The sequence below is a fragment of the Podarcis bocagei genome, assembly GCF_964188305.1.
Source record: "Podarcis bocagei genome assembly, chromosome: 2".
Taxonomy (NCBI): domain Eukaryota; kingdom Metazoa; phylum Chordata; class Lepidosauria; order Squamata; family Lacertidae; genus Podarcis; species Podarcis bocagei.
This window is the reverse complement of record NC_138126.1, coordinates 59734929-59757471: the sequence shown is the minus strand read 5'-3', so window position 1 is coordinate 59757471 and position 22543 is coordinate 59734929. Positions and strand designations below refer to the sequence as shown.

General features: G+C 42.5%; 1 protein-coding gene and 1 long non-coding RNA gene across 6 annotated transcripts in view; one reads left to right on the top strand and one right to left on the bottom strand.

Annotated features, from left to right (window-relative positions):
• The window catches only part of LOC308577849, a 58468-nt gene extending 54031 nt beyond the window's left edge, over positions 1-4437 (top strand). The window contains exons 3-4 of the long non-coding RNA XR_014003720.1: positions 3605-3778; positions 3915-4437. This is a non-coding gene — a long non-coding RNA (uncharacterized lncRNA). The remainder of the gene's footprint in view (positions 1-3604; positions 3779-3914) is intronic.
• Positions 1-22543, bottom strand: part of CACNA2D2 (calcium voltage-gated channel auxiliary subunit alpha2delta 2) — a 553469-nt gene that overhangs the window by 46362 nt on the left and 484564 nt on the right. For all 5 annotated transcript variants that reach the window (XR_014003634.1, XM_081177654.1, XM_081177655.1 and 2 more), the window contains 8 exons: positions 15236-15325; positions 14680-14751; positions 11703-11777; positions 11228-11302; positions 7571-7645; positions 6193-6264; positions 4181-4242; positions 1492-1568 (listed from right to left, as the gene is read on the bottom strand). Coding sequence is in view for 4 of the 5 variants with exons in the window: in XM_081177654.1 (XP_081033780.1) it covers positions 1492-1568; positions 4181-4242; positions 6193-6264; positions 7571-7645; positions 11228-11302; positions 11703-11777; positions 14680-14751; positions 15236-15325 (598 nt within the window). In the remaining variant the exon portion in view is untranslated. The remainder of the gene's footprint in view (positions 1-1491; positions 1569-4180; positions 4243-6192; positions 6265-7570; positions 7646-11227; positions 11303-11702; positions 11778-14679; positions 14752-15235; positions 15326-22543) is intronic.

The following is a 22543-nucleotide window of genomic DNA, read 5'->3' as shown; positions in this document are numbered from 1 at the left end:
CTCATGGAGGCATGAGCAGGCAGGAAGAAAATGACTGATTAGAACATGCAGGGAACCTTTTTTTGATTCATACATGTTGGTACTGTCCTCTCATTGTACTGTACCACCAAAGAAAATATATGGGAGCATTTATTTATTTGAAAGTACCTATCACTTAGAAATGTTCTATCATACGAGGAAAAAGGATTGCTAGGATATTTTCCCCTAAAACTGTAGCTTTTTTATGTGGATGGAAAGTAAGAATGAAATATTAAAAGAATATACAACATTATTCAGGAAGACTATCGTGAATTGTTGAATTAACTTTCAGTCCATGTTTTGAGTTTAACATGAGTGTAAAGTCCAGAATCTAGGATGATCCCTCTGTTGAATCTCCTTCAGAGACAAATACAGCCAACATAGGAGTACATTTTACTCTGTTAGACCCAGTGACCTAGATTACTCATGTTCATCAATTTCAGTGGTTCTACTCTGAGTAAAACTTATTTGAAAACCACCTATGGATTTAAAAAAATGTTTTACAGTGCAATACTATGCAGAAGTAAACTTCACTGAGTTCAATGGGACTTATTCTTAGGTAAGTGCACCCAGAATCACAGCCTCAATGTCTTTTTTGAAGATGGGTTGCACTTTATTTAAATAAAAGCTAACATGTTGATAACCAGATCAGAGTTATCAAGTGAAGCACTTTGGAAGATATTGGCACTATTTGACATAAAATCTGCTATTCAAGTGCTAAGGAACTCCTTTAAGAATGAAATTTTGAGCAACTACAAGTAATGCAGTGTGTGTGTGTGTGTGCGTGCGTGCATGCGTGCGTGTAGTATGGGACTTACAGAAGGTAAAGGAAAAGAGAGAGAGAAAAAGATGAGAAAGGAGAGAGATTACAGAGACAGAGGGATAAACACAGGAAGAAAAAGAGACACAGCCAGAATCACTCAGAGCAGGATGTTAGAGACGCCCTTGGAAGTCCATCCCACCCTGCGATGAGAGAGTAGGGCCCAGGATCACACACAAGGGTAGGCTAACACACAAGTACACAGATTAATTGTAAATTAGTTAGGAAAAAATAAATCCAAAATTTAAATAAAAATAATAATGGCTTGAAACAAACAAAACAAAACATGCAAACTTTCCCAGCTTTCAAATTAACTGGCTGCTACAGAGTTATCACCTGGTACATAAAAAGCATTTAAAGCAGCAACTCAACCTCATCTCCCCTGGATGTTTTTTAAAGGTTTTAGTTTGTTTTAGGCAAAGTGTCACAGGAAATCTTCACATCCCCGGGAAGCCTGCGTTATTCTTCCAGGAATAAAACGAAACCTCCTCTTCTTCTATGTGTAGGGTTGCTCTTATTTTTCATTTGATAAACATTGTAAAAAGAGACTCTGGTGCTTTGTTTTCTCTTATTAGCCATCCTTAGGCTAGCTGGTGGGTTCAGGGTCACAGAGCACGCGAAAGGCCAACAGCAAACGGGAAGTATCTACTTACACTTCACCTGGAGAATCTGGTCGTTGAGAATAGCTTGGATGTAATACGTGTTGTAGTGCGGCAAGACCAAACCAAGGCTGGTAAAGGGGAGAAAGAGAGAAATAGTGTTTCTGAAATTGCTGTGATATTTAGGCACAAAATGGTTTGTACAGTTGCTAGCAATTGATGGCTGAAGACATGGGCAAAAACAAGAGCAGGGATGTAATATATTGACCACCCAGTATAGTACTTTAGTGAGCTATTGACACAGGATGACCATTGGGTCTGTCAGGAATGGAGCATAGTGTATTTTAACTATCACCTTCTCAGGGGGTGGATAAACTGGACCTTTATTTGCGGCACAAACTGAGGCATGGGGGTGCAGTGGAGCCAAAGAGATAATAACACAGATTAGAGGAGATGAGAACAGGCATTGACTTCTGTCTGGGGTTTCCAAGGAGCCAGGGCTTATAAGCACTTCCTCGTAATGGGGTCCATCGGCCATAGCAGGTACAGAACCAGCCCTGAGACCAGCAACAGTTATTAAGAAAATATATGGAGATGCACAACAAACAAGGCACATTTCTAATTCTGTACATCTATTCTTCAGCGCAGCTTTCCCCAGTCTGGTGCCCTCCATGTGTTTTTGAACGACAACACTCATCACTGAAACAAAATAAAAAAAATCCTTTCAGTAGCACCTTAGAGACCAACTAAGTATGTTATTGGCATGAGCTTTCGTGTGCATGCACTTCTTCTTCAGATGCACATGAAAGCTCATACCAAAAACAAACTTAGTTGCTACCTACCTGTAACTAGCACTCATCATCGCTGCCCATTGGGCATGATGGCTGGGGCTGAAGGGAGTGTGGGAGTCTTAGAGCAACTCTAGGATAAGAAGGCTTGAAGGACCCTTAATTATGTAGCTGGGCTGGACAGGTTCTTCTGTCTCAAATAGGCCAAGCAGTTATTGCGCTTTATAATGTCAACATCAACTGCACTAGGAAATCCCTGGGGAATATGTGTATTTGCAACAAACAACTGTGCACTAGGTGGCAGCCTCACCAAACACTTTCAGGCTTCAGTACTCAAAACGATGCCTCGAGCTACCATTAAAGTAGGGCAGCTCTCTAATTTTTGTCACAATTTAAATGCACAAAAATAAGCATGTTTCTTTTAAAACGCATTATTATTAACTGAGAAGGGCACTGTGCATTAGAAATAGCTGCATTTTACCTTTCCCCATATTGCATTTCCACACATTCCACGCAGAGGCTTGACAACCATATGTCAGGAGTGCTCTGATGGTGTTTCCTGCTTGGCAGGGGGTTGGACTTGATGGTCCTTGTGGTCTATTCCAACTCTATGATTCTATTCTATGATTCTACATCTTATAACAATGGGTGTGCATACAATGCAGTGCAATGCACAGCTCCTCAAGAACAAAGATGCTCAAACCTTTTCAATGGATCCATCAAGATAAGGATTCTGCAGTACTTCTTCTCAGGACTGCCATTATTCACTTACTGTCATTGAATAGTTATTTTTGCCCAATTGTTTGACACCCCATTGGTTTTGGATGGGTTCTGCCAATCGTGTGTTGTATTCTGCTCTGCCAGCACTAGAGTTTATTATTAAATGAGGGGTATGGAAAATACTATAAGGAAATTTGCTACTAAATCCTAGTTATCTATTTATCTATCCATCCAGCCTCATGGATCTTTTTACATGTGGGAGTAACTCTTCAAAATTATTCAGTAAGTCATTATATCATTGCCCCACTATGACTCCACTTTGAATAAAGCTCCTTTGCCTAAAACTTTATACCAGCTTAATAACGGATATTATTGCCAACTGCTGGGTTTTTGTCCCAAATGTAAGCATCACATAGGATTATGAGAAGCACAATCAAATGGCAAGAACAGAAAAAGCAGGCCTTACATTTTTTAAAAAGCTGACTATATTCATTTTGTTTTTCCTAGTTGAATAGTAAAGCTGTAAAATGTGACAGCTGTATGTGTCATACAGGCTGAGAAAGTGTACCCCCCTCTGCAAATCATTTCTTTACAAATCTTACTATTTTTAGGTGTGGATAATGAAAGTTAAGATATAAATCAAGATACTCATATTACAGGTGTTGCAGCCATGGATTGGACAGCTAAGGAACAACCCATCATTACTGGCTCAGGCTTGTTGTGAAGATAAAATGGAGAAGGAGGAGAACGATGGATGCCACCTTGAGCTCCTTGGAGGAAAGGTGGAATATAAATGCAATCAATCAATCAATCAATCAATCAATCAATAAACTGTATCTGTCTAGACCAGTGTTTCCCAACTTTGGGCCGTCAGCTGTTTTTGGACTACAATTCCCATCATCCTTGACCACTGGTCTTGCTAGCGAGGGATGATGGGAGTTATAGTCCAAAAACAGCTGGAGGCCCAAGGTTGGGGAACACTGGTTTAGACACCATCCTGAGCAGCATCCTGGTGCTGATGAAGAGATGCCAGCCAGATCCATTGGATCTACATCAGCCACTAGCCACAATGGCTATATTTTACCTCCACTGTTGGAGGCAGAGATTCCTACTGCCTCCTAAATAGCTCTCTTGAGATTCTGAAGCACTCTTTCAGATCACCATTCATGGTGGAGGTTCAGCTGAATAGGACGAGGGAAGCTATTACTCCATGCTGCTTCTTGTTAGCTCCTTACCTGTAGTTTGTGCTTTTGATAGGAGCCCAGGTATAGGTCCTGTAGACTTTATCTATGTATCTCTGGAAGGTCGAAGGTGAAGAAATAAGAGTGAGAGCATTTATTATTATTATTATTATTATTATTATTATTATTATTATTATTATTATTATTATTATTTCTTCCATCCTTTAATAAAGCTATCGGGGCATCACACAGCAAAATAGTAAAAACACCAATATTAATTCACAATAAAAATTAAAGAATATTCATTGTAACCAGTCCTTTACGTTCTTTCATTTAGATTGACTGTGAGTCTTCCAAAACCTGCATTCTAGAAGTCTTCCCAATTGCTTCATTGCTCTTAGGCTCCTCAGAAAACAAAGGAGCTGGTTGGGTTCAAGTCAATGTAAGAGCATGCCTAGGAGCAATTGTGGAAACTGCATGAACATGGTGCCACTCTGGATCGATATCAAAACCCAGAATGATGATGTAATAATCCAGAACAGCTTTTGCACTCTACTCTCTCTCTCTCTCTAGTAGTAAATTGGCTAGCCAGCAGCTGTGCCGCTAGCTCACTGCCACATTGCATGAAACTGAAGCCTCCAACAATGCTGAAAAATGATGGCTTCCACTACTGTTTCCAGCAACGCGGATTGTACCACAAGGGCAGCCATTTCTTTTTCAGTACAAAGTCCCCAGAAGCTGAAGCAGAAACTATTGTTTCAAGGTGTCATTTGAGGTTTCAAATCATGCAGTCCTGCAGTGAATCAACTTGGCAGCAGAGCTGCAGACTCCAGCTATGGGAGATGGCTATGGAGACTGTCATGACGTGTGCCTGCCCTTCTAAATTTACTACTGCTCTCATCTCTGTATCCCATTGGGTGGTGAGAATCTATATAGAAGCTCCAGGAATGCAGATTGGAAACTGCCCCAGTGGTCTCAGGAATCCATCTGGATCCATCAACCTCTGAGAGAGAGCCATCCTACTAGATTCCCAATCCTTGTGGAAATACATAGTCAGTGAAAGCCTAAATCTTATAAGGAACTGGTCTAACCACGACAAATGAGCCAACAGAATCCTATCCAAATCCAGATCACTATCCTGCTGAATCAAGAGCACCAGGCCCAGAGTATGGCTTACCACAAGTGTTGGGATAATGGTATGTTGGGGCAACGCCATGGCTGCCATGGCAGCCATGAAATCCTGAACTGCATCTGACAAGGCAGACTTCGTCTATATACTGCAGTCTTCCAGAACAATGACAAAATGCCCCAAATCACTGCAATCATCTCAGGCAAGGAAAATGCTTCCATAACGGCAGAGCACTAACAGGTCCTGATTAACCCAAACCAGGTATAAGCATTCAGGAGCCAGATCCAACTTAACCACCACCCTGGAGAGGAAGATGGAATGTATATAGACTCCAGTAACACCTTTCCAAGCTTTCCAAACTTGGTTGGCACTGTACCAAAAAAAAAAAAAGGTGCACAAAGCCAAGGAGGTCATAATCTCCCAGCTTGTTCCATTCACGTTTTGCAAATACAAGTCAGGTTGGTTTTCTCACCCAAGATCAAGTCCTGAACGACAGCTGTTTTTTGTCATTTTGTGCCTTTAAGCTAGCCATTAACGAGAATGGCAAAGCCTCTTCTATAGAACTTGGAAAGCCATTACCAGGCAGAGAAGAAAACCACATTCAACCTTTTCAGACCTGGGACCCACTTTTAACCCAAACATGCAATTGGGGACTCATTTCTTAAACTTTCCCCATATATCTGAATGGTTGTAGTGGTTCTGTTGCAACCTACACTGGAACAGGCTGTGGCCCACTAGTTGAGTGGTCTACATGGGCTAATGGGTTAACTCAATATAAGTCAACTTCAAGGGTTTTTATGTTTACTCCCAACCTTCATGCATTCCTTCTCTATTAAAGACAAGGCAAACTGATCCAGTCTTTTAAAACTCCTGGTTACACTGACCAATTCACTCTTATCTTTGCTAAACAATCTGAAAGTTCACCACAAGTTTTTACCTCATCTTGGGACTTGACCAGAGTCTTGATGTATCGCTGATCCTTAAATCCATCTATCATGCTTCTCCGGATCTGGAGTGGGGGGCAGGGGGGGTAGGACGTGAAAGGAGGCATTGCACATGGCTGAGTGCCAGAAGTTGCACATAGCAATTGGACATATTTCTTACCTCTCTAGAAAACTGTTTTAATATTCTAAGATAGGTAATTAAAACGAGAGTTCTCTACCCATGTTTTCCAACTGGATGCTGAGAAAGTCCAGAATACTAGTCTCAAGGATGGAGATAGGATTTATACCCCAAGATGCTCCCTGCCCTTCTCCCTGTGCAATCTCTCAGTTATGGCATAAACACAAGGCACCATTTTTCATTGGCCAAGGAACAGATCCCATATGCAAGTTCTGTGAAAATGCATCAGGATTGTAACCTGGGATACATGGCCAGGCCTCTAAGGGCTGTTTCATGTGTGGCAATTCCTATGCAGATAACACTTTCATGTAGCAGCTTGCACACTCTCCCTATATACACATCATGTGTACATGGGGCAAGAAGCCCTGTTTGATCACTGATTACTATGGTATGAGGCAAAACAGACATGAATATATTTGATAAGGATGGGGTAAACCTTCGATTCAGTTCACATTTAAAGGTGAACCCACATAATTCACGCTTTCCAAAACAATACACAAAGCATAGCCATCCTTCACTGATTTTTTTTCAGTGCAGTTCTCCAGCTAAATAATGTGTACAAAAAGACATATAATAAGGCAAAGTGTTCATTAAAATTGATGAAAATAACATATACAATTGCACCATATTGGGGGAAATTGCTTTTCAAAAATATTAGGCAAAAATTACAAACAAAAATGTATGTATTAAGAGAAATTTGCTAATGAATTTTCATGAGGACTTTAAAAAAAAAATGCAATCTGATGTGGAAATGTGACATACTGAACTCAAGACTGGGAAAATGAGACACTGAGAGAAACCAAAACTGATATATCTGCCCATCCCTGGTCCTACATGTTGGCGTATTTACTGGGTAAGTGCATTTTGCTACATGGAAGTGTAAGGTACTCATGATGTACATATATCTGCTGCAGTCATTGCCTACTGCTGCCATTACTGGGAATCTCGTTGAAATGGTAGCATTCACTTTATTGAGGAAGATGAATTGCTGTTTAATATGGGGACACATCTGCAGATGAACCCATGGTGGAATCTTAATTTTCTGCAGCGAGCAAAATGCTTCTACAAAGCCATAAGCATATTCACAATTGGCTTATAGCTTTGCTTTTGGCCACATGGCGACCACTTAATAGTCTTGTATGCACTTAACTTCCTAAAACAGAACAGACCCCCACCTCCAAGGTTTCACTTACCTCCTCTTTGTTCTCGTCCTCTAGTTCAGCATCAAGGAAGTCCAGGGTCACAGGTTCCTGGAATTCTCCCCCCTCCTTACATTTTGCAGTTGAGAAAATAGAAGCACAGAATTTACCCAAAAAAGGTCTCTCTCATCTTCAAGCGCCTCCCCCCACCCCACCCCCGTTGATAGCAAGGACATACAAAGTTAATGAACTAACCTGGACTCTGCAATCATATTCTGAGGCCCTTTTTCACGGGCCTCCCTCATAAGAAATCTGGAGGGTGGCAATATGAGAGTGGACCTTTTTTTGCGGAAGCTCAGTTTGTGGAATGCTCTCCCCAGGGAGGCTTACCTGGTGCCTTCGTTACCTATATTTGGGCATCAGGAAAAAACACTCCTCCTCCCAGGCCTTTGGCGAATTAAATTATCTATGGTCTTTTAAACTGCTTGTGTGTGGGGGGGGGTTGTATTGTTTTTGTTTGTTACTATGCTATAGTTTTGTGTTTTTATATTGTGAACAACCCTGCAATCCTTGGATGAAGGGCAGTATAGAAATTCAACAAAAAGGTAATTTATCTAGGGCTGAGTGTGCCAAGATGAAATGGTGGTTCTACCTGAAGAGAGATACTTGTGCAAATGTTGACTGAGCTCAGGCCAAGCACAGAAAATGCATCGAGTCTTGAGTGGTGGTGGTGGTGCTACTCTGCTGAGCAATTTAAATGGTTATTGATCAGAGTGAGACTGAGGCAAGTGAATAAATTGGTGCTCTTTCTGTCCGTCTCTGCCACATCACTTGCCTATTAATAACACTGATGAACTGAGTTGGAAGTTTCTGCCAATGAAACATATCTCACTCTGATCGCTGCCATTTCTCAATGCCCTAATTCCTGGCTGGCCTCTTAATGATAGATTTACCTGAACGGTATCTGAGCTGGAAGCCTGTTTTCCTTGCCCCACCCTGATAGATGTAGAGCGTCCCCTGAGATAAATTAGCCTGGGGCTCCTCACTCACTCCTTCTTGTGTGCGTGTTTAATATCCCAAGGAAGTAATATTTCATAAAAAAGGGGCCAGCTAATTCCTGTCTACACCTGCCAGGAGTAGAAGGGAAGTCCATATATCACGTCCCTGAGAGGTGGCAATTAGCGCTCTGTGGCTGACAAGAACACCATTTCCTGCTCCGCATTAAGTACAGCAAATGGCTCCCAGCGTTGGAGTGGTGAATAATTAGCTGAACTCTAGATTAATTTAATTCCCAAGCACCTAGGACCAGCCCTGCCCAGTTTCCCCAGTCATCATTCATCCGCCATGTTAAAACAAATAGGTTGTGCAAATACAAGCAAAGAACGAACAAGCAGAGAAGTCACAGTTGCGAGACGCGGACTGTACCCATCTACACACACTGCACAATGGGAGTCCTGCAGATCATATACTGATTCACTGTTTGCTGAACACCACAGACCATAATCCTCCTCTCCTGAGAAGACAAGAGCCGCTGCAGGGCCAACTCATGCCTCTGGCTGATATGAAATCTCTTATTGCTGCTGCCTTCCATCAGTCTGGGCAATTTGTTGTTGAGGGAGATGATGAGATCCTCCCCCTCTGCTAACGGACTGGCTGACACCCAAGGTACTCACCGGCTCTTGGGTCGGAGTGTTTGGCACGCATGGAGGCAGCTGGTAGGAGTGAGACATGCAGCCACAGAGAAATCTGTTGATGGTCTGCATTTAGCCTCAGAGAATTGGCAGATGGAAATGCTCCATCTGTTGGCACACCCTTACAGGACAATCCTTTGCATGTCTAATCACTCTCTGATTTTCCTTGCCCACATCCCACTGAGTTCAATGGGGTTTTCTCCCAGTCTTAATCTCCCACTTTTTGAAAACATTTGGTTTGCCCTTTAATGGCTTGCTTGTATCAGCCTATAATTCTGATGAACTACCAGATACAGAAGGGCTCCCTGCTTACACAGCTAACTGGAGACTTTCTTGGTGCGGCAGATAATGCAGGAAGGCCCAGATCCCAGTCCTTACCCAGACTTCCTAGTAACCTTATTTTTTAGGACATAGTGCAAAAGAGAATAGTGCTGCTGTGTCTTTATTTATTTTATTTTATTTAACAAGGTTTACCATATTTTTCCGTGTATAAGATGCCCCCATGTATAAGATGACTCCTATTTTTTGAGCCCAAAATTAAATACATATTTTAAACATTCCGTGTATAGGACGACCGCCAATTTCAAACTTAAAAAATTTGGGGGGAAATATAGTCTTATACATGGAAAAATACGGTATATGTTGCTTAATAAAAAAAAAAAACCTCTAAGTGGTTTACATAAAATAAAATATTTGTAAGAAAACATACTTTTAAAATGAGTGGGCCTAATAAAATTATCTTTAATCTTTAATAGTCATCATGCAAGGATGAGAAAAGTGAAGCATTCTTATCCACAAAACTTTTAAAGGCACAGGAATCCCATCCTGTTTGGCATCTTGCCACCCTTGCCACATATGGGCAACCCAGCTTTTTGCAGTCCAACCTGTATCACTAAGCTACTGATGAGTAAGTGCTATAAAATGGAAATGAAAGTAGTGCAAAATGTATATGTGAAAGGTTAATAAAAACAAAAAACCACAGAGAGGTGATGGAGACAGGAAGAGCTGTGCACAGGTATGAGCTCTGGAGAGAAACCCAGGATGGCTGAGGAGAAAGACATGGAGGCAGAATAATGTGGAAATCCCTTTAGCAGCGTCTAAAGCAAAAAGGATTCTTTTATGTTGCTAAGAAAAGTGGAGGTGAGAATGGCTGAATTTCACATTTTGATTGGAAATAGCTAGTCAAACCTCTCAGCAGTTAAAATATTAGTGAACATTCTGTGACATCACAGCATGTTTCTGCTCTTAGTTCAGACTTTAGGGGAAGGCTTTGTGAGTTTATGCCATGACCATGAATATAGTTCAAGATCAGAAAAGCAATCACATTAGGTGGGAGGATAGAAAAAATGGTGTGTGCTGCAGGGGGGCTGGAAAGGTAGTGATCTAGGGATGTTAAGAGCTAGGAATCATGAGGGCAGGTACCAAAAGAGATGGATGGAAGAGAAGAAACTTCACAAAAGGTGTAGGAAAAAGAAGGGCCATAGAAATAGAAAGGGCAGGAGCTGGATAAGTGCAAAAGGCTGAATTCAACATATTGATTTTAAACAATTAGGCAAATAGTTGACTGTTGGTCAATAATAACAACCACCATCAACAGAGAGAAAGCACATGTTTGCTTTTTGGTGGCAAATCTGTGGCTGAATATGGACAGTTCACTTGTTTGTGATAGCTGTTTGGAACTACTTTCAATCTGGTGTCAAATTGTCATCACTAATATTCCCACCTAATCATTTGTTCGAAGCTAGACAACAATCCAGCTGTAGGCAGGTATATCGACCCTCTGCATAATAGCAAGAGAATTTTGCACCAAGTCACTGCTTATTACACTGAAGGAAAACATGGCAATGACCTACGGAAATGTTCTTTGAGTGAATGGTGTGGTGAAAAGCGGTGGCAGAGAGCAGATGATGCCAAACAGACACACTTTCATTTTGTGGGGTAAATGGGATGGAAAGTCACCTTATCATTTGGTGGTGGTGGGTAGCAATGGTTATTCAAAGGAGGGGAAAACTGCACTTACCTGAGGTCTCAGATTTGGATGTAGCAATAGATATCCATTCAGATCAATAGCAAATATATAGCCGTTGGCCCCTAACTGGATGGGAGGACAACAAGAGAAACAAATTACAGCTCAAGATGAAAGAGCGGAATTGCATCAAAGTTCCCATGCCACTTCTACAGATAATCTCTACAGACCTCTGTCCCTCCTCCATTAATCAACCCAAGCACAGAACAGACACCTAAGACCTTCTAAACGGGTCCCCCCCCCCCCAATTCTCTCACTGCAAAAGAAGCAATGACTATCAGATAGGTGGGGCTGATTTGGAACTGGAGTGCAGGAAGCAATTAGGAGAATTCTGTGCAAATGTGAACCTCATGCTGATTCCCAAAGATGCCTCCCCCCCCCCGCTTGCTGTTTATCACGGCTGAGACTTTGCAGGGACTGGCGGGTGGAAGAATGCCACTCTGAGGGAAGGAATCCATTCCTTACGCACATTGTATCGCTGTGTCAGCTTCTTGATGTCGTTCAGAGTCACGTCAATCCCCACAACACCGAGGATGAGCTGGTTCTGAAAAAACACAAGCAGAAAAAGCAGTTATATTCAAGAGACTGAAGTCGTGGACAACATAGATGCCATTCAATAGTGATATAGTTTTTTATTTGCCCCCATGTCCTTGATATAAAGAGAAGGACAGGAGATAACTTGTCATAGCCAAGCCATACAGGGAAAAAGTGTAATACTTGTGCAAGATGAGGGAGATCCCTGGTTGAAGAGGATGGTGGGATGACAATTCACATTTGAACTTCCTTTCTCCGACATCCCACTTATACACCTAGACTCAATAATATGTGTGTGTCTCTCTCTCTTTCACAAACACATAAACTCAGTTTTTAACCAATATTTAAAATACTCAATCACAGGGAGTGTATGATAAGAAGACTCAGCAGCCCTCTTTTTACATGGGAAAATCAATATGATTTCCTTTAAATTTTCACATGCACGCATATGGATTCCACAGCCTTCCCAAATGAAGTAAAATGATGGCATGGCAATCCACAAAACACTTGAGCATTTCCAAGACTAACTCAGCTTATGTACTGTGCAAGCATTACAGTGCAGACAAATTGCGGTGGACCTACCCTTACAGTTTTTCTCTCATGGTATTAGGTAAACAGGATGGATGGATGTGGGACACATTCAACTGAGCAAAGCTCAACTGGAGCTGGAAGCCATCTTATATTCTTTCCTGTCCAGCAGAATCCAATGGCCCACCCAGGTGGGTCAGCTGGAAGGTGGAAGCTCACTGAGAACTGAAGCTCCCCCCAACAGCTCAGTGGTTCACCCCATGAGGGAGCTGTAAACAGCTAAAAGCAAACTAATCCCAACAGTAAACAGAATCCAGTGACTGACAAGGGCCCTGAAATCAGTGTCAGTCCCTTATCAGGCTCTTCTACCCTAACCACATGCTTCTTTAAGACAAGTACATTCTCCTCTGAAAGAGACACCGGTGCCTGCACCTGCAAAAAGCCACAGTACCAACTGCTACACTGCACGCCATGGGATAATGACTGCAATGGAGTTGCCATGCTGCTTTATGAGGCAGTAACTGGGCTCCCTGGAGAATAAATGGCTTGGTCTTTGGCCTTGTCGCTTACCTAGTTGAGAAACAGATCGTTGGCTGTTTAACAGAAAGCAGCTATAGAATGCCATGGCAGGTCTATCACTGCTAATAAATCTAAACAAACATGAATTGGGAAGCATAAGGCAAATGAGACAGGCTGCTGACACATGCTGGGATTCTGCTCACTGGGGAGAAGGGAGGCATTAGTGCTCAGTTTAGTGGGGCTTGTTTGTTTTGGAATTCAGGTGCCATTGCAGGGTGAGAAAATCCAACAGAAATACTTAAGCTGATAGGCATAATAATAGTAATAATAGTAATAATAATAATAATTTATTTATACCCCGCTCATCTGGCTGTGTTTTCCCAGCCACTCTGGGCAGCTCCCAATCGAATATTAAAAACACAATACAGCATTAAACATTGAAAACTTCTCCAAACAGGGGAACACACACACAACACACAGTGTAGAAGAAGAAGAGTTTGGATTTGATATCCCGCTTTATCACTACCCGAAGGAGTCTCAAAGCGGCTAACATTCTCCTTTCCCTTCCTCCCCCACAACAAACACGCTGTGAGGTGAGTGGGGCTGAGAGACTTCAGAGAAGTGTGACTGGCCCAAGGTCACCCAGCAGCTGCATGTGGAGGAGCGGAGACATGAACCCAGTTCCCCAGATTATGAGTCTATCACTCCTAACCACTACACCACACAGTGTAGTGTGTCGGAGCTGACTTTCCAAGACTGCTGTTGCTGCTGGACTCCCCCAGCATGCCTGTGCAGTCCTCTCCTTTCTGCCACCCGAGTCCTGCCCAGGGAAGCTACAGCGATGCTGGCATCAGGGTGGTTCTGTGGCTCTGTCAACTACATTAGCTGCTACCAATTGTTATTATTGTTCCTACAGTTACTGTTACCACTACCACCATCACCAACTGCTCTTCTCTGGGTAGGCAGATAGGAGATTTCAATGATCTCTCCTCTAGGTCGGTGCCCTACGTAGCTATAGCAATTGTGCAGCATAGGGAGCTCCCACACTATTCACACTTCTGTATCTCATATGTAATTAGTCTGTTTCTGACCCATCCCTCTCTGTAAGATGTTCTTCTATAAACAACGGCACAGCATTCCTACCGGTTGACCCATAGAAGACGCAGCTTTTCTTTTCCTCCAGTGATACAGCTGCACCCAAACCAGTGATTTTACAGGGCCAGGACTTTGACACAGTACACGGTACTGAATACAGAAATAACTGGGTGAAGTTCTGCTTTGTGCAGGAGTGTAGATTATACGCACACTAGTATGTTTTAAAATGCTTACTGCTCACCTGTCATTTGAAGGAGGAATTTATGCCACTCCTAACTTCAGGTACCTTCCCAGTTAACAAATTTTAATAACTAAACACTATATTGGTTTGGCATGCAGCCCTGGTCATAAAGGTATGATGCTGATGTACATAAACAATAAACACAGGACAAGAAGGTGGTCAGCTGGTGGGCTGACTGACTTGCATTTGCTCTGGAAAAATCCAAGCCAACTGCCCCTCCATCATTTATAATCTTGCCCCATGTTTACTTCTTTTGAATGTCATAAAATTTGGCAGGGAGATGCTATACTCGGCTGATTCAGATTGATTGATTTTGAATTGACTCCACAGCATCATTTTTTGTTTAAAGGTATCAGTGACATCTACATGGAAGGCAAAGAACAAAACAAACCTTTGTTTGGATGCTAGAGTCTCTCTCTGTCACACAAACACATATTTCACAGCAGGCTAACTATTGTGGATATGAGCAAGAAGAGTATCAGCAGTAGGTCAAAATCAGAGTGGGGGACATTGCAGGAAGAAAACATACCTTCCTTTCACTGCTGCCATCTTCAGTGAGGTTGAACACTGGCAGAGTGCCTGTTATGACCAAGCCCAGACCCTATCAAATGTCAAAAGCAAGAAAATATGATAAACACAGTTATCTAAGTAGCTCCATACTCCTAAGGGTCAAATAGGTGTGACATAGGAGATCTATTATCAAATGTCTCTTTAAACCCCCCCCCAAAAAAAACTTGAAACAAGTCACAGGGAGCTTTGATTTTTATTCCATTGCCCACTGTCAATTATATTGTGCAAACCAATGGCCTTGAAACACGGAGACGGGCCATGCTGGGAGGTGTAAATTATTATGTCTTGTGTGTATACCACTGTAAAGTGGAATCTGCAGAGCCTGTTTCCTGAAAGAAACTGGAGAAGATATCAACTTGGGAATGTCAGACTTGGGACACTGAAGAGGTATGTGACATAAAATAAATTAAGTAGGACAAATTACACTGCAGTGGATGGGTAGACCTTACAAACAGGGGGAAAGAAATGAAAAGCAGAAGACCAGCTGTGGGAACTCATAAAGTTATTTTACTTACCAAAGCATCCCGATAGACATTGGTCCACTGAACCTGTTTTGCTTTGTTCCCTGCCAAGACCATGGGTCTTCCTAGAACATCCAGATATTCCTGCAGAGAACAGAAGGAGAAAAGCACTCAGATTAATTCACTTGTGGAAGTATGTGATATACAGTAACAGATGTATAAAGGTAAAGGTAAAGGGACCCCTGACCATTAGGTCCAGTCGTGGCCGACTCTGGGGTTGTGGCGCTCATCTCGCTTTACTGGCTAAGGGAGCTGGCATACAGCTTCTGGGTCATGTGGCCAGCATGACTAAGCTGCTTCTGGTGAACCAGAGCAGTGAACGGAAACGCCGTTTACCTTCCCGCCAGAGAAGCATTTTGATGTGCTTTCGAACTGCTAGGTTGGCAGGAGCAGGGACCGAAAAATGGGAGCTCACCCTGTTGCGGGGATTCGAACCACCGACCTTCTGATCAGCAAGTCCTAGGCTCTGTGGTTTAACCCACAGCGCCACCCGCGTCCCATAACAGATGTATACCGCAACATTATTCTTGACTGAAGTAGAATGATGTTTGTCATGTTCAGTCCAGTTGCTCATCCTGCTCCCCAAACAAACAAACAAAACTCCCTTAACTTTAGGAAAGGGTTACAGGCAGAGGAGGGATTCTATCCCACTAGCAGAGGCCACATGTGCAGAGTAGAGCCCGGTGGAGGTGGGATGTGAGCCCCGACTTGAGTCAGGCTATGCTGGAAGAGAGATGGACCCAACTTGAATTAAGCTGCCCTGTTCAAAGGCAGTTTGCATTTTGAGCTTCCTTCTATCGAAGACTTGCCTCATCCCAAAACTGAACATGGATCTCTTTCCTAAGATAAAGGTTATGAGACTGGACTGAAACAGGGCTGGCAAAGCGAGGCTGCCATCTCAGGTGGCTGATGCAGGTTGGTGGTGGTGATGAGGAAGCAGTGGCAAGCTGTTGAAGAACAGAGCTGTGGGTGACACGTGGCCTGCCATGCTTCATCTAGTGTGTTTCCCACAGGAGCAGTGGAGGATGCTGCCAGTGTTGACCTGAGATTCAGCTTCCAGGAGGGAGGGGTCATATTGTCCTTTGCCTCAGACAGCCAAATATCTTGAGCTGGCCCTGACTGGAAAGCTATTGAATCATAGTTGAGATGTTGCTCAGACAGGCAAGGCTAAGCCCTCTAAAGACGGAAGCCCAGAAGAAGAGAACCCTTTCAGGACAAGGTCAGACTGTAAAGACATATTTGGTGAAGTAGTAAAAATGAGATCTGTAGGCTGAGAAAAAGCCTTGGAGAAAGTAATCTTGTATGTGGATATAATGCAAGATGCAAATGGAAACACTGGCTTCCCAATGGAACTCTCAGTTGAACCCAGAACTCTGTCAAGAGCTGCTCGATTCTATATATTTCCAGGAGACTGAGAAAACCTGTTGCCTGTGTTTTATGAAAACTGAGATTTTAATTGTAGAGGCTGGCTTCTGTTCAGAAAATGCGGGTCAGCTGCAAAATACTATTTCTCCCATTACTCCAAAACAAATCATTGAGTGGATATAACACATCTCTGATACAAATCTATTCCCAATCATCTCCACTGCAGTGCTGACTTGAGAGTGGGTCAAGTATTGCCTGAGTATTTAACAGGGACACCTGGCACTTTGAAGGTGCTATTCAGCTTCATGAGTTCCATTCTCTAATTACGGATCTCTGTGTAGACAATCTCCACCACTAGAGGGGACATTGCACCACAACTTGAATGCCCTGCTATAGACTAATATGCACACAGTATGCTACTATACAGGCAGAAAAGGAAGCAGCATCATTACAAAGAACTAATATCTGATTCAGGGAGATAAAAGATAACTCTTAAGTCATAAATTTCTTGCATGGTGTCATGCAGAAGCTGAATTTCAACATCCAGCTTTGACCAGCACACATGTGTAACCTTTCAAAAGCAACAGGTAAGGTTTTGGCTGTGAGTCCTGGAAGCCCTGCCTTGCTGACCTTTTTCTACTGGGGGGGGGGCTGTCTGACTCCAGCAACAAAGGCTGAGGTTGCTGAACAGACTCTTGAGATGGGGTCTTTTTTGGGTGGGAGGGGAGCTGTTGCTATTTTTTCTATTATGTTTTGTATCTTTATTTAGATCTTATTTATGTGGAAATGCTTCAGTCTAGTTGTGCATTTTTTGATGTTTTATTTATTATTTATGACTACTTTTGTTATGTTGCAATTAAGTATTTTTTATGTTGTAAGCCGCCTTGAGAATGTAAAGATGGCATGCAAATAAAATTATGTATGTATATATGTATGTATGTATGTATGAATTTATTTTGTCCCCCCCTTTTCTTTTGTGTGTTTCACAAAAGATACTTCAACAGAGCAAAAGTTTCTAAAATAACTGAGGCCCTTGTTGTGTGAGATTGGGCTTCAACAAATGTCAGAAGGACAGCAAACATTTGCTAGATGCTTTGTCAAAAATGTTATCCCATCCTTGAAATACTCTGTGTTTGTGGGGGGGGGGGCAGGGGCAGGAAGCGTGAGACTCTAGTAATTGGCTCCTTCTCATCTGCAGCACTGAATAGACAAATATTGGAAAATTCCACCGGCAAAAGCATTTCATTCATCTGTGTTTGACGGTGAAGGTATGTGTACACAGGAATTAGCATGCAATCCATGCTCATAGACTGCGATGTGTGACAACGCATATTCACAAATTTCATGGTGTACACACCCAACATGCTGGGAAGCAGCTGCCACATGTGACTTTCTAGTGAGTGTACTCATAGGGACACACACACACATGGATGCTTCAGTTTAAATTCCTACACAGAAATGCAGGAAACACACACACACTTGAAGGAATCTCAATACTCTGCCATTTCCAATATTAGACTGATTTCAGCAAGGGCAGAACTAAGTAATGACAGAGTTCTTTTTTGCTTCATTCCATAACTTCTTCAGCTTGAGGAGGAAGATTTAAGCCACCGAGCACGTTTAGTGTTGAAAACCACAAAGGTGAGGGAAAAGGGGAAAATGAATGAGATGTAGGGGAGCCCTGTACCAATGTGCACGGGGTCCTGCTCCCTTTATCCCTACAGGAATGCCATGTAAGCAGTGGGGAGGGCTGGGGGAACGAATGGTGACAGCAGTTCATTGTGCTGAGCTGTATCTGCCACCTGTTTGTCTTCTGTAAGCATGTTAAGGGACAGTATGTGCCAATCAGCCCTCGCTGTCAGCATGAAGGAAACACGCCCTTTCCCCAAATCGATTAACCCTCCCTGCAGGTTGCCATGGTGAAGTGTGGCGCTGTGGCAGGCAAGAGCTTCAGCCCTGAAGCGCATGGGGAATGTATTATTTCCGGATGATTTAATACAGGGGGAGAGAGATGTAAAGGGAAAACAGCATCACAGAGAGGAGGGAGAGATATAGGCAGCAGAAGGGGAAAGCGGAACAAAAGCAGAGATACAAACAGAAAAGAGAGGGGAGAGGGGGAGTAAAGGGAAAGTCATGTCACACTTTCAAGATCACACACTTGAACTGTGGGTTGATTGCTATTCTTGGAAAACTAACATCCTACCTTTCTTGCTCCTGTAAACACTGCAACACAGTTGGTTATCTGTGATTGTTGTTCTTCAGAGGCAAATAATAAAGTGGGGTGGGGAATGTTGCTGGACTACAACTCCCATCATACTGATTGGGGCTGATGGAAGTTGGAGTCTAGCAAACATATGGAGGGCCGCACGTTCTCTACCCCTGCTGTAAAGAGTCCTTCATATGTGGCCACTGTGGCTGGCCACGTAACAGGAAATTCTTACTAACGGCTAGTAAACTAAGATATTTATGAAGGTAAAGGGCTGAACCTAGTTTCTGAGGCCATCAGAAGACCTGGGGTTCTATCCAATGATAGCCCTGGTCTGACTTAACTTAGGTCCATTAATTCTAATGGGTCTTCTCTGACCATAACTTAGTTCAATACTGGGCTCCAAAATTTACTTAATTTACATTTTGACATCTTCCCCTTCCTCCATGGAGCTCAGGGTGGGTCACACATAGAGTTAGCCTAACCTACCACAACTGGATTGTTATGAGGATTAAATGAGGAACCATGTACATTACCTTGAGCTCACTGGAGAAAAGGTGTGATATAAATGTATTAAATAAATAAGTAAAAATAAATAATTATATGTGACCAGTTTACTAATCCCACACTCATGCTTTTAGTCAGCCAGTTTTTGGGGCATTTTTAAAATTAAACACTGTGGTTATAACAATTCGTCTTAGGTTTTACACAGATAACTTTCCAAACTCTCCCTGCATGCAGTTGGGATGTTTTTTTTAACACTTAACAGCATAAAGTGCCTGTGTGGTGCATCCGAGGCTGTGGTTAGCCAGGCACATATTGTATTTTTGGTTATTCCAGACGGACAAGTAGATGCATACAGCTCTTAAAAACCATACTTAATTGTAGGCACAAATGAGGCCAATAACTTAACATCTGGCACTGCTTCATGGCAGCCTGGCTTTACTACACTAATTTCTATGTTGTAGCAAATGCTTCAGATCTGGGATATAAATGGCTCCATTACTCTGCCTGATCTGCTTCTCTCGGAGACCTCAGGCAGATGAAATCTGACGTTTTTGATGACAGGCAGTTTAATCATAGGCTCCCATAATTGGACTAGAGACTTAAGGCAGCTGAGAGTCCAGTTAAGTGTGATTATTTGATGGGCATACTTGTTGTCTCGTTTGTGCATCAATGAAAGAAACACAAATGGCTTCTTGCTAATATAAGGCTCCGCTGAGAGACAGGATGATTAAATGCCATCAATGTTTGTTTCTGCTGTGGTATATGTCTTTGAGCGAATCCGCTCTAATAGGTGTTAAAGGTGGTAAGAATTAAGCAACTAATATTGTACAATAAAATTGTCACAATTGGCTGGGTGACAGTAGCCAAGAGATATTTTCTAAGGCTGTGTAAAACTATTTACCGCTCCTGCCAGATTGTCTGCTCATATAAATTAGCACTGACGCCTTTTCTTTCATCAGTGAATAATCTGTGCATTACCAGTTAATGCCTACACCCAGTGCTTTTCGGTGACAGTACTCAGTACTCACTGATACCAAGTATTGCCACCTCTTTTATTTTCCTGCCCATGGCAGACATTTTGTGCTGGCACCCACAGGACATTTATCAAGATATAATTACTGGCACCTCATTTGTTTTTAAATAAAATAAGCATTGAAAACACCTATGATTAAGGATATATATCTGCATTATAATTGTAGACCAGGCATGTCCAACAGGTCGATTGAGATGTACTTTGGGTATTCCTCTCCCCAAAAAGCTCAACAGCTTTGGTCAATCCAATGGGTAGATCATTGCCAGGTGTTTTTTTTTTAATAATGGGAGTAGATCACAGTCTCTCGGGAGTTGGACATGCCTGTTGTAGACAGATATCCAACTATTTGTACCCACCATCATTTACCTCAGAAAACTATGAAATATTTATTTTACTAAGAGTGCTGTGAAAGTATTATTAGAGATCCCTAGTTCTTTAAGCAGTTGCCATTTCCAGGGCTCCTAGGTTGAATGCTAAGCTGCAGTCTTGCACCAACGTTCCTGTTGTAAGCCGTGTTGAGCATACAGTGGGGCTTACTTTTTATCAGATGTGCACAGGACTGCACTGCACAGCATTTAAACCGCATTGAGATTGGCTTAACTGTGCAATACATGACTACAGCAGCTTTGTATGAATCCGAATGAAGCTCATATGAACTTAGCATTTTGTTGCCAATGAAATGAGAGTGACAGCGCAATACTAATCCCCAATGTTGTTGGCGGGCAGGGGTGGGGGGTTAGGCTGGCAAGCAGTTGACTCTCTGCTGACTTCTGAGGAACACCATTTCGGAAGGAGGAGGCTCAGCTGAACTGGAGGCCCTGAGCTTCAACCTGATGGCTGGGAACAGAGGCTGATTTAGGGGAGCACAACTGGATCTGTTGCACCGGGCACCGAGCTTAAGGGATTCTGCAGAGGATGCTGAAATCTTGATTTAGACTGGAGTGCAAGAAGGGGGCGGGGGATTTTGGCATTGCACAGGGCACTGCTGAAATTTGAGACCCCAAGGTTTGTGTTACCTACAGAAGTTCTCCTGTGGGCAGTAGCCAGTGGAAATCTTTTAAATGGGGCATTCTGGCACAGAGGTGAGGGCATGAAGCTGAAGCGTGTGTGTGTGTGTGTCCTCACCTTCTGCCTTGCCTGGCATCAGTGGCAGCGGTTGGTTGCAGCAATAAAGCTGCCACTTAACTCTGCCCCGTTGCTCCCTGGGCAGGATTAGAATTGCTCTGCCTGTGTAGGAAATGGAATGAGCAGGATACAAGCACCTGGACTGCATGTTCATAAGATTGTTAACAGAGCAGGACCACCTCCATGCTTTCCTGTGGCCCTTTGTTCATCTGGTTAGTTTCTCTTCATAAACGAACTCATTTTAGTGTTAGCCACTGTACTTCGGGGTTTATAATGCAGCCCTCTTGAACACCAAATAACATTTATCTAGGGATGGTGAAGAAAAGTCGATTCAGTTTGCATTTAAATATTCACTTACCTAACTTGCACTTTCTGAAACAAGATGTGGACCAAAACACAGGCGCCGTTTGAAATTTGAACATTTCCAAATTTTGCAATGCAGTTCATCAGCCAAGCAAAGTGCACAAAAATGCATTCACTTGTGTAAAACGTGCACATAAATGTATATATTAGTGGAAATAACATATACACAATGTTACATTAGGGGAAATTGCTTCGCAAAAATGTGCACCCTAGGCAAAATTGAGTATGAAATGTGTACAATAGGAGAAAATCACACTGAAAGTGAATTTTCATGACTTTTTTTTTATTGCAAAATGATATGCAGAAATATGGAGAACAGAACTTAAAACTGAAAAAATGAGAAACAGAGAGAAGCTAAAAAGGGCATATTCACCGGTCCCTACTCCTATCTAAAACCCCTCCTGCCTTTTTTAAATCTGTAATGTCTTAAAGGTTGGATTTACAGAGGCTTTCAGGTTGGTGTGCAAATGAGATGTAATGTATCTGCAACTGGCTGAAACCATCTTTGCAAAAAGTTTAAGCCTTTGGGCTGGGGGAAACAAGTATTTTGGTAGCCATCCATTTTCTTACATATACAGATTTTTAAAATATAAAAAACCCAAACCTTACTTTTCCTGCTGCATGTTGCCATCTACATTTACTTTAAGAACTCTCTCTCTCTCTCTCTCTCTCTCTCTCTCTCTGTGTGTGTGTGTGTGTGTTT